This window comes from Lathamus discolor, chromosome 3 (genome assembly GCF_037157495.1).
Source record: "Lathamus discolor isolate bLatDis1 chromosome 3, bLatDis1.hap1, whole genome shotgun sequence".
NCBI classification, from domain to species: Eukaryota; Metazoa; Chordata; class Aves; order Psittaciformes; family Psittacidae; genus Lathamus; species Lathamus discolor.
Window position 1 is genome coordinate 37611680 of NC_088886.1, and position 12781 is coordinate 37624460.

The following is a 12781-nucleotide window of genomic DNA, read 5'->3' on the forward strand; positions in this document are numbered from 1 at the left end:
CAGCAAGAAGCATTTTCCCCCTGTATTTTAGTTCAAAATTACACTGCTTACTTGGCAGAGTAGGTCTCATGACTTCAATTTAAGTGTAAAGGTCAGCAGAGAACAATGTTTTGGGAGATGTCATTAGTTATAAATAAATCAGCTCATAACATCTGATAAACAGCCTCCTGCAGAGGGATCCATGTAAATACATTCCATTCTTTCTACGCATTCTCTCACCCTTTGTTTGCCTCTTTTACATCAACTGAAAGCAGCTGCCAGTTGTTCTGCCCTCTCTAACCGGGCATGTGGCAATATGATTGTGGCAAACTTTGCGAGTTGTGATAATGCTTAAAGCAGTGGAGCTTGCAGGGAAGAAAACTGGATTTAGTATTGTCTTGCTATCACCAGCTTTTTCCGTATGCACGTGCAGAAATGAATCTTTGATAGCTGGAAGCAGCAGTAGGGAAGCCCGCAGCTGTTTGTAACTCATTCCCCCATCTGGTGTCAGCTTCACAGTCTGGTGCCTCAGGAGACCTAGGACTGATGTGGGAACTGAGGGGAGAAGGAAGCAGATATAAAAGGAAATTAAAACAAAGCCATAAAATTCTCTTCTAGTCAGTTGATTTTTCTCACTAAAATACATCTCTTATGCAGCAAATCTGCATGATGGTAAAGCAGATGGTGCTGTGGCATGTGTATTTCACAAAATGGGAAGGAAGGAGAGACAGTTCTGACAGCTGAAGGTACCAACCCATGCAGCTATTTTAGTAAAAACCATGCCATTTGGATCTCACTAGACATATCGCCCAGAAGAAGATGGAGAACAAACAAAAGGAAATGAGTTTGTCACTGCAGACACACAAGAAGAATAGATATCACTTAAAACATTCTTGAGTAGGAGTTGCATATGGAATTACCACTTTTCTTACTGCATCCAGTTCTTATGAACTCAAACTTTCTTAAGTACAATTCAGTGGAGCATAGACATCTAAGTATCTCAAAGCACCTTACCCTATTACCTGACACAGAATGTTTTTAAAGTCTTTTTCTGTGAGTGTCCCTAACAGTTAACTTCTGATTTTACTTTTGTTTTTAATTACTTTTGTATTTCTTTATGTGCTTTTTTCTCTTAGAGGAAGATTACATCTGTATCCACTAAACATAAGCAATCCTACCTCAGTATTCTGTGCCACTTCTTTAGAAAAAGTCCAAGTCTCTTCCTGTCACTCATAGAAAACATCCCATTTCAGCCCTAGAGGTATGAACGTTTCATCTTTATGTGACAATAGACACATTTCAAGCAAATTTCAAGCACTGGGCATAAATACAAACACCATAATTTAAAAAATGGGAAAAATCTTAATAAATTCTCTATATCCCAGTAAAAAAAAAAAAAAAAAAAAAAACCTCCACCATCCTTGTTTAAATATTTCTCTCTCACTCCATCACCAAAAATTGGGAAAATCAGTGAGCCTTTTGAACTGAGTAAAAGGAGCCTGTCCCCAAGGCTGCATATGAAAATGAAGCAGCGTGTGAGAATCAATCACATATACCCAAAGACAAAAGGAACATAGGCTGCCTGCTTTGTGTCATTCAGGGATCATAAAGCACTCAGAAAACCAATTTACTTAGCTTGCTCAAGGAGATCTTTAGTAGCCCAGAGCCCAGCTATCTTGATCACACCTTTTGTAAGGCTTTACTTTTCTAGTGTATTAGGAGCATGGTTAGGGGAAGGTGACAGGGTTTGAAATACACCTTGGGTGTAATTAACCTCCTGAAGAGTCATGGAACAGAGTGCAACTTGGGATCCATTTTAAATTGTGCAGTCAACTGACTGCAGTTGTCCACAGTTAATTTTAGTTTTAGAGTAAGTCACAAAAAAGGCACCTCTGAGCTCAGTTCCCCTCTCTTCTCAGTTTCTCTACAAGACTAGAATAGCTGACCTAAGGATCTAGTCAGGAATACAGCCCATAATGTTTTGCATACAAATGTACTTGAGAGAAGTAAACCGCAAGGAATTAAATTGTATAAATCAAATTTGTAGTCTCTTGCTTAATGCAAATTAAATAGTCTACAACAAAGACAAGAAACATCTGCTGAACAGAGTGGAAATTAATGTAGAAGAAAATTAAGATTGCTTTGCTGTTACTTTTTATCAATTTGTGTTCAAATCTGAGAAAGATTAATAAGAATGCTGCCAGTTTATAGCTAATTCAAAGTTATTCTAAATTGCTTAGCTTCTATTTATATTTTACTTGCATATTTAGGAGTTCTTCATGGAAGTGGTTTGTAATACATTAATTCACCAGCAAATACTTTATAAACGTTTCCAAATATATCTTCAGTCAGTAGCAATGCAAAGTTATTTCAATAAAAGAAAACTTTATGTAGCAGCTTTGGCAATGAAGGTCATCTTCGGCTTCATCTGCCGGGCTTTTTTGGTGATACTTCAGTCATGCTCCAATTCTCAGTGAGTTCATCTCTAGAAACTGACAGGGAAAAATGTGTTTTGAATCATCATGATACAGAGGGGAAACTGGGGTAACCTCAGAATGAATCAGAGAGAATTTCCAGGAGTATATCATGATCTTAAGAGCTGGACTTAGTTTCAGAATTTCGGGACTGTGCTCCCACCAAGGTCCAAGGCAAAAACTCCCACTGAATGCAGTGGGAGCTTCAGTTTATGAAGTTCAGTTCATTCAGTTCATGAACTTCAGTTCATGAAGTTCAGTTCAGTTCAGTTCAAGAGCTTCATTTGCATGTCGTTGTTACTGGCAGTGCTATAGTTTCTTTGTGAATCTTTAATTTGGATCACCTGGTAACTGTACAGCTACTGAGACCAGAACCATATAGTATTCCTGTCAGCTTCTTTCCATCCCACTTCCTTATGCCAGTTGCAGATTGTCTTTATGTCAGCATTGTGAGCCTACTGTTAGAAAAATGCTTTACTTTTGACCTATGATAGCCAATTTTTTCTTGCGATACCAGAATTGTATTACTTCAGGGTTCTGTAAATTGATAGACCCCACCATTTCCTTCTGAAATAATCCCTGTTAGGATTTTTCTTGATTGTGTGTATCACAGGAAAGTTTGGCTCTGATATTAAAAGTAAATAAGAACATGTAAACACTAATAAAACCAGCCCTTAGTTTACTTAGGAAATTATAGGGGTTTGTTTTCTTGAAATAATGTTAGCTTCAGGAATAACTGACACCAGATCATATACATATAATCAGAAATCATATACTCTAACATTGGCAAGCCAGGTCTGGGATTTTCTTTCTCATGTTATCTGCCTGTATGCAGGCACCTGCCTACATATAAACTTCAAAACATATCCAGGATGTGCTTCAGCTGCACAGCGATACACTGCTTCACTTTATGGTTTGGTGCACTCTATTCCATAGCAGAATCTTATGTTAAATAGAGGATGTTGCTAAAACATGACTCTCAATTTTCTAGAAATCTCCCTGCATCCTGTGATTCTCATTCTCATTGACACTAAGGTCACTTTGCGTTGCCAGGAAATAGACAAAAATCAGACTTTACACATGAAAATGCTCTATAATGAGGAATGGGAATTGAGAATCAAGGAAAACAGAAAAGAACAACTTGTGTGGAAAACTGTTATTTTCATTCCCCATCTGCAAATGTTCCTCTTCAATGGAGATGCAAAATGAGCAAAATTCCAGTCAGATTTTTCATGGGTTTACCTGGGAGAAGGCAGAATTTACCTGCAATGCTTGGCATTTTCTGCAATATAAAATTCTGGAAACACTCTTAGAAAGTGTTGTTTATATCAACTGAGATCAAAAGAAAGGATAAAAGGATAAAAATAAAGCTGAACTTTATTTACCCGTTTATTTACCAAAACTACTGTAGAAGACAGTTCATGATATTGCTATACTGTTATATAGAATCCTAAATTCTAAAATGTATTTATTTAAAACATCTGAAAAGCACAAAATATTTTGCTATATTGCAGTTTTACTCCTGACATGCAAGAAGACAGTTTTATAGTTAGCATTGGTACTGTTTTTTCTATTATGATTTTATATATCAACAGAAAGAAAGGGAGGTGCCTCTGTAAGCTTCTGGGGATATTCTGATATACGTTTCAGTGTTCTGACCTGCAGTGCAATGACTAGCCTGCAGTAAGCTATGTTAGTGTGCACTTCTGATTTATGCTGATAGCACTGACTGAATCTGAAAATCCTCAGAAGGTTTTTCTAACAGGCAGAAGACTACACTACATAATAACAGAAGCATATTCAAAATTTTAGCATCCTGGAGAATACTACAGAATAGAAATTTTACAGATTTTGGTAGTATTTTTACAAGGACATTTCCATCAAACTAAATGCTTTGTGTTAGTGAAATTGTGCAGTAAAGTTGATGACCTATTCAGGATTGCGTCTTCACTGTTCTTCCCCAGGGTAAAATAATAATAAATTCAGTTTGCAACTACAGTAAATGAAATTGCTATTTTTAAGTTATCCTTGTGAGTATCTTTACAAAGTGAGGCTTCTTACAATCAAAAGCATTGTTTTTTTCTTATTCTAAGGAATAAATTGTAATGCTAACAGCGATAGTATTGTGCATACTAGCAAAAAAGTGAGTGCTTTCTCAAATATCTTATTCTGTATTTTAATTCTGTGTACCATAAAAATTGCCTATGAATGAAAGTTACACGTTGTTTTTCTTCTCTTGGACCCAAAATAATTTCTCATTTAATTCCATATCAGGCAACATAGACGGAATTCTTGTGTGTTACAGCACTAAACAGACAATGAATACGTCTGTAATAGCAGATTATTTGCTTCTGCAGCCAAGGCATAAAACCAAATTATGCCTTGATCGCTTCATGCTACGTGTAAGCAGCAGGAGGAGCTGTTGAGCAAGAAATGTTTTCCACATGCTCAAGTTATTACACAGTGTAAAATTCATGTTCATTTGTGAAGCTGACTCAGTGATTGCTTGGGTCTCAAAGTTCTATATCTTACTGGGAAGATTTGCTAGAGTAAACGGTGCAGAATGAAACTTGTAGGTAGGTTTGTTGGCCCACCTCTTGATCAGCCTACTGCGCTTTCTCAATGTTGCTTTGAAGTTTTCTACTTAACAGTAAATTGGCGTAGAACATGTACTCAATACCTGCATTTTTCACTTTTAATTAGTGAACAATTCCATTTCAAGGTGGGAATAATTACATGGATCACTCTGAGGTGGGCCCCCCCATGACGACAGTTGCTGCCCCATTGCATCTGTTCATTAGAACAACACTTTGCCTGTAGCCTATTGTTTTGTCTGCTTCCTGCTCAGAAAGGAAAGCTTTGGACACTCTGCAGCTGCAGAGCCTTTCAGATCATATTTTCACAGCTGAAATGCTTTCAGAACCCACTCCAATTCTCTTGCAGTATAAAATATGCATAACGCAATGGAAGATAGGCAACAATTATTACCTTGTTAATGGACTCCTCCAAGGTATTGTGGAGCATCTTCTGTTTCTGTGGGCATTTACCACAGAGAGGATCCTACAATCCTTTGGACAAAGTTGTTGGGCAGTATATGGGTACTAGACCTCAGCAACTGAAATAGCAATGAGGAGATGCATGCTGGTGGCTGGGAGAGTGATTTGTGCACTTGAAACTGCTTTATTTCACTTTGCAATTTCATAGTCTGAATTCAACTTGCCATCAATAAAACACAACTTCCATACAGGTCACTGTTCCCTCACAGTATATACACATTTATATGCCATTAAAATGACAGTCAAATAAAAAATGAATTTGTTGATGGTAGTGAGTGGTGTTCTCCACATTTTTACATTTATTTTATCTGCCATTAGACACCAAATTAAATAGAATTAAAAGAAGCCATAATACAGCTATTAAAACCAAACACAATCATTACAGAGCCAACTTTGCTTAGTGGTCACATGCAGCTTTCAGCCAGTACGATGAACAGCTCAAAGGGGATTGATGCTGGCAGCACAGAGCCAGGCAGAAGATTAGCAAAGGGCACAGACACAAAGACAAACTGACTGCTCTGAGGGATCTGTGTCATAATGCAAGTGTCCCAAGCACACAAAGACACAGTTTAGACAGAACAGGCTTTGTTTAAACCAAAAAGTTTTGCTAGAAAAGCTCTATTCACAAAATGGGGACTTAGTCTGACTGAAACTCTTCAGGCTAGATGTAGCTACAAAGTTTGTAGTAACAAAAATATTATTTCATTGGTGCAACTTATTTTAGCCTTTTTGTCACATTTAGTCTTGTTTCTTGGGAATACTCATTCAGTTAGCTATTCCAGCAGCATCATAAGCCACAGATGCCGCGACTGTGTTGTTGACAGACCACCGAACTCATGGACACATGTTTTGGCCTTTCAGGTAAAGAGCCTGAAGTTCAACTGGAGCAGACAGTCATAGGTGGGAACATAATAAAGGTAAGCGGTTCTTCAGCCCTGAAATGTACAACTTCGGACAGTCCTTTGAAATACCGACAAAGCGTGACGTACGTCCGAGATATAAAGCAGTATCAATTATAGACAACTGTAATTAACATTTCTGGTTCTCAGAGTTGGATGTAAGAATCAGACACAAAAAAGCTGAAATCATTAGTTTTGTGTTAACCAGGGCTGGAGTTATGTAATGTACTTAAGATGATCTTTAAAAAAACTAGCAAAACAATAGTTCATGCACATTTATGTGTAAATTCAGTGTTAACAAAGTCCTTAGGGGGTAGGAGCTGCTGAAAGACTGGAAGGTGTAGACCCAAAAGCTCAGCCTTGGCTATAAAGGCAGTTTACCACATTTTCCACTCACAATTTCAGACTGGTTTTGTGGCTTGCTAATTCAACACCACTCGTATGTGTTTGAATATTATGTCAGCTGTCATACTCTTTGAGGCTGGTTGACTAATTTTGTCAGGTTTTGGACACCTGGCCTGCCAGTCAGCTGAAAATCACCTCGGCTCATTCACAGCTCGGGCACTATGCCGAATTGTTGTTTATATTCCAGCCAGCTTGTGCTCGCACCCTCACAGCTTGTAATTTTCATTCCTTATCAGTTAGCAGAAAAACGATGGTTTACAGAAATGGCTTGGAGAAATAAAACAATCCTTTTGAACACTGGGGGGTTTCCATTAGAATGCTGTCCAGGCAAATCCTGCCATCAGTTTAATAACCGAGAAATTCCTGCTTTGGTTCCCATACACTTGCATGCCCGTGGATGCACCTGGAGACTACCTGACAGCCCTGTAAGGTTACCTTCCAGCAATATCCCAGCCCTGTTTCGCGTCTCGGCTGTCTCGGGTTATAAGCAGAAGCGGGGTGGCCGGTAGGGTCATCCCGCCTTTGGAGACAGGGCTAGCCACACTCCAGAACCTGCTGCCCTGCTCCTCCAGAGGGAAGCCCGGGCTCTCTGTGGCCAAGGGGCTGCGCAGCGCCCCCAGCCCGCTCCCGCCCTGCGCGGACGCGGACGCGGACAGCGCCAGGCCCAGCCCCGCCGCCAGACTACGCGCCCCAGAACCCTTCGCGCCGCTTCACGCAACACACCCCCCCTCTCTTCCCGCGACGGCCGCCGGGGCTTGTAGTCGGGCGGCGGGGACGGGCGCAGGCGGTGGCAGCAGCAGCAGCGGCTGCGCTCCGCCCCGGGGGAGGGACGGCGCAAGGCGTGGGGGACACGGGAGACAGGTACCCGCGGGCGGCCCTGCAGGCACTTTGTCGCTGCTGCCGGGCGGGCTTCGAGAGCGGCGAAGCGCGGCGGCCTCCCTCGGGGCCCTGAGGCGGAGCAGCGGCCTAGGGGTGCCCGAGGCGAGCTCGGGTTCTGAGAGGAGACGCGGCCGCGGGGAGTGCGGCACCGGTGAAGCCTGTCGAGCCGCGCCGAGCCGAGCCGGGCCCCGCTGCTGGCGGTGCGGCCCCTCCCCGGGAGGCACGGGGCACCGCGGGGCCGGGACGCGCAGGTGGCCGCCGCCCGGCAGCGGCGGTGCGCGGAGCCGGCCCCCAGAGGCCGCCGCCGTGAGGAGGGAGCGGCGGGCGCGGGACTTCAGCGGAGGAGCATGCACTGACTGGCTGCCTCGGCTCAGAGCCACCCCGGCCGCCGGGTGCGCGTTGCATGGTGTGGGGATACACGGTCTCGATAATAAATGATAGAGGATACAATGACTTTGCTGTCTCTGCTGGGTCGGATCATGCGTTACTTCTTGCTTAGACCGGAGACCCTGTTCTTGCTGTGCATCAGCCTGGCCCTGTGGAGTTATTTCTTCCACACGGATGAGGTGAAAACCATTGTTAAGTCCAGCAGGGATGCGGTGAAGATGGTGAAGGGCAAGGTGGCCGAGATCATGCAGAATGACAGGCTCGGGGGGCTAGATGTGCTGGACGCGGAGTTCTCCAAGACCTGGGAGTTCAAGAGCCACAACGTGGCTGTCTACTCCATCCAAGGCCGGAGGGATCACATGGAGGACAGGTTCGAAGTAATCACTGACCTGGTGAACAAGACTCACCCCTCCATCTTCGGGATATTTGATGGGCATGGAGGAGAGGCAAGTGCTCTGTTGGAAAAAAGGCACAAAAAGCAAAAAGGGGGTTCGGGGGTGGATGGTTACAGGGCAAGGGTTGAATCTGTTCTCACCTGCCAGGTTTGTGTGGTTATCTTGAGACATTGGGGGGGGGGGGGGGGAGGGGGGGGGCTTTCCTTGCTTCTTGGGGGTGGGGGTGGGGGGCACGAGTCTCTAAATAGGGGTTGAGGATACTCTGTTCCCTTTATTTCTCAGTACCCTTCTACAGTCACTGCAGTATAAATGTGTTTATACCCTGGCTGCCCTTTACAGTAGTAAAGGTTTAATTGAAGTAAAAGCCGTTGGAGGTGGCTGTTACGTGTGTGGAATAACGATGATGAGCACGAACTCCCTGGAGTCATCTTTTGTTACAGCGAAGTGTGGTGTGATCTGATTTTGGCACAGGGCTGGTCTCCCCCTCCTGTCAGGAGCCGGGCTCATCAGCAGCAATTAGAGAGCAGTCATCTTAAAGCCAGTGTGCGTAAAGCGTGCCTTCACAGGAATTCACCCTCAAGTGAGGACTGGCAAGTCACTGAGAACGAGTATCATGTTTGGGAGCTGCATGCAGATTTTAAGTCATTACAGCTGTGCTGTCATACTTGTTCCCTCCCTAGTAGAAAGCCAGGAAAGCTGTCATTTTGAAACTTTTTGATGTTTAACCTCTTAAGTTTTTTAGGAAGGGCGATTTCCTTCAGGTTGTGCTGTGTAATTAGTGTTACAGCTTGATGGGATGCTTCGTTTATTACAGATTACAGATGCTGAAGTGATAGCTTCCTCTTTATTTAAGATTGTGGTGCTGCTGCCATGTAGCTTTATGTATAGCACAAAGTACATGTTTCATAACTGTGGGAAAGGACAAAGAATTTGTCCTTGTGTAACAAATTAGCTGAAGCAACCCTCGTGCTGGGTATGAGAGAACTTTCCGGGTTTTGCTGGGGTGATGGAAGCTGGAGAGAAATGGTGAAGTTTTTCACAAAGCACTCCTTCTGAGGAGGGGTAAGGCAGGGAAAAAGCTTGGGTGTTCCTCAAGCTGCTTTCACAGATCAAGGAGTCAAAGTCCTTCCTTGAAAAGCCTTGGCAGTGACCAGACACTAGTGGAGCACAGGGTTGTGGAGCTGCTGCCCCTCTGAACCTGTAAGTGCTGCCTAAAAAATCCAGGCCTGAGGCACATAATCAAAAAGCTTCTCTTCTGCTGCCCACACGGTAGTAAAAGGAGTCAGTCGTGTCCTACTGCTGTCTTGCAGCATACACCATTTTGCCCCCTTTAAAATAATGCAAACACGTTGGACAGTGAAAATTGTCAGCTTCACAACAATTTCTGGTTGTGATTGAGCCCTGTTTTCTTTTTTACGTCCGATTTCAGTTGGGGCGCAGCTGTGCCAACTTGGACTGGCGTATTTGTGCCAGCTCACTATCCTTGGCCTTCGAGGAATGCAGGTAGAAATGTCTGTACATTGCAAACTGTTTTCACATCTTTTCCTGAAAGAATATGAGCTCTGACCAGTGTGTTTGGTGCTCTCGTGTTTCCTTAAGAGTTGGACAGGAGGTGCTTGTACTCTGCCTGCTGCCTTCTTCCGCTTTGTTTAAACTGACAGTTTTCCTTGTCTGAACTGATTAGCCAAAACAAATTAGCAGGAATATCTGTGTCATGTTTTTAAATAGTATTCTGAAATTGCTACAGATACAATTATGATACACACACTTAGACTCTGGCATTGTGAAAGAGCCATCTTACTTCTTTCGTTAATTTGGTATCATACGTGCATCTTGCCTTGCGCTTGATTGCAAACCCATTATAACACAGAGAGTAGCTAAAAGAAGAATGTGCCCTATATATATTGTTTGCTTGTTCGTTTGTTTCGTTGTGAATCTTGGAATTACACAGATAGGATATATTAATGATATTACTGGATCTGTGGAAAGCTCATTTGTCTCTTGTATTCTCATTCCTTAGAACCTGCTCTAATTGTTTCAGTGGCAAAGTATGAGGCTTTTCTTTAAGAAGCTTGTTATTTTGAAAGGTTTAGCAGATCTCTTTCCAAAAACCTTACTAAAGTTAATATTAAAAAAAAAATGTATCTAGTACCTCTTATTTATCTTTCTAATGCAATTCTCAGGTGTTCTTAATAGCCTTTACTCCTAAGGAAATAGGTGCCTAATCACTGAGGACATGACTAGTTTCCAGCTTTAGATTTTGTGTAAAACTGAGGAGAAAAGCATGGACTATGTGCTGTGCATACAGAGAAAAAAAAAAAAAAGAGAAAAAAGAAAAACAAAAGAAAAATGAGGTTTAATCTAGACAGGTTTTGTAGTTTTGAGTAGAAAAGAGGGGAGGGAGAATAAAAGGGAAAAATTAACGCTCTTATTTAATCTGCAGTAGATAATACTAAATTTCAGGTTTCTATGTGAATTGGTTTTCTGGATGTCTGGGGTTTTTTTGGGGTGTTTTGGGTTTTTTTGTGATTTTTTTTTTAAAGATAAATGACTCTGTAGAGCACTTTGCCTACATATGTAACAAAGCCTTTGTGAAGATTAAATTTTCCACATGGGGTCCCATAAAATTTCTTTATGTGTATTTAAAGAACAAAGAACTGCTAATCTCTGGAGTTACATGTGAAATAGACTGTTCAATGTGGGCAAGAATTGTTTTTCCAAACAGACAATGCCACAAATGAGATGCTAGATTAATTCTTTCCAGCTAAATACAAGGGAGTGTGTCTCCATTAATTACTTCCTGCCATATCACATTGAAGTGGAAAAATAGAGAAGCATTATTCAAAAATATGACTTACTCTGTAGTGCTAATTTATGAAGATTACTGAGTTTTGCTTAAATATTGCCAACATTTTACATGAATTCTACTTTTCTGTTGTGTCATTTCCCCTTCTATTTTGCAATTTTAGCTTGAATAGGCTGGCAGCTATTTGCTTTAATTTTGTAGCTGGCTTGATGCGAAAGCAGTAAGCAAAAATAAGTATTAATCCTCTGTGTCACAGCTAAGTATGTGGTGTGCTGCTGCAGTTCCTTGTGAGAGACAAGAATATTTCAGAGAGAAAACTTGATACACGATGGTTAGTATGGCCTTCCTTTTATGCAAAGTTTGTTGCTTGAAAACTGAATAGTAATAATAATGCAGAACAGGTAGAGGGCAAAGTTGTAGAGTTGGAAAGAATTAAGAAAAGTTTCTGTCCATTGTCTCTCTGAATGAGTTTGGACAAAGGAGTCTTCAAGCTAATTTCACTTAGGATCAAAAAAGACAAGAAGAAGGTATTAGACTGTACTCCCATCACCTTCTTTACAAGGCTGAAAGATAAGCTTGAGTGCCTCTTTTTTCTTTCTTTTTTTTCTTTCTTTTTTTTTTTCTTCTTCCCTTTTTCCTTTATTTAGAATTTTTGGGGCTGTCTAGACTGGAAGACGGAGAAGTGGCAAACTATGTAAATGATAAAATAACAAAAAGAACTTGAAAGCTGAACAAAGAAAAGGATGGTTGCTTAATTGGAATGATTTGACTCTTTTAACTAACATTTACTGAAGGGTTCTTTTCTCAGATATTTAAGGTTTAAACACTTGGTTTAATGAGATCTCATTATTAGACAAGAACAAAGCTACCATCTGCAGTTTTATGGTTATGGCTATGTTGCATATCACTGTTTTTTCCTAACCCTGTGAGGTAAAGACTTTAAAAATAGTTATAGCAATAGTACCTTAAATGCTGCCTTCACTTGTTTGCAGTCATAAACTGATGTGGATAACGATGGGGGGAAATTAAAGCTCAGTAAGTGTCTCATAAAAAATGTCTTGCTCTTTTTATTTCTCTTAGCCTCCTTAAATAGGAACGTGGCAAGGCTTGTCCCTTATGATCTGCAGGTACGGTTAAGAGTATTTTGCACGATATAATCAGTTTTTAGAGTTGCTGATACAGTGTTGCAGTATGTGAAATACACCTTTTTATTTTTCTTCATAGTGTAAGGAAAGATTCGGGAGCTTAAATGTAAAGAAAGGACGGAATTTGCTGTATAGATGGCTAATATTTGTAACCGCATACAGAATCGCGTAATACTTTGTGTGCCACAGGACCTTGAAATCAGTATCAGAAACTGTTGGCAGAAGTCTCTGGTTACTGTTTAACTTACAAAGACAAAAATAAAAGGGAAAGGTCAGAAGATAATGGCGAAAATCTTTGTCTGAGACTATGGAAACGTGAATGTTGAGGTAAGGCTTGGAGAAGAGGGCAGGGTGCC

General features: G+C 41.4%; 1 protein-coding gene across 2 annotated transcripts in view; it reads left to right on the forward strand.

Annotated features, from left to right (window-relative positions):
* Positions 1 to 7608: 7608 nt before the first annotated feature.
* Positions 7609 to 12781, forward strand: part of PPM1L (protein phosphatase, Mg2+/Mn2+ dependent 1L) — a 112261-nt gene continuing 107088 nt past the window's right edge. Inside the window, exon 1 of one of the 2 annotated variants that reach the window (XM_065674661.1) lies at positions 7609 to 8525. In XM_065674661.1, coding sequence (XP_065530733.1) covers positions 8127 to 8525 — 399 coding nt within the window. In that variant the 5' untranslated portion in view covers positions 7609 to 8126. Of the gene's footprint in view, positions 8526 to 12720; positions 12753 to 12781 lie in introns of those variants that run through there. The other variant, XM_065674663.1, reaches the window with a different exon arrangement.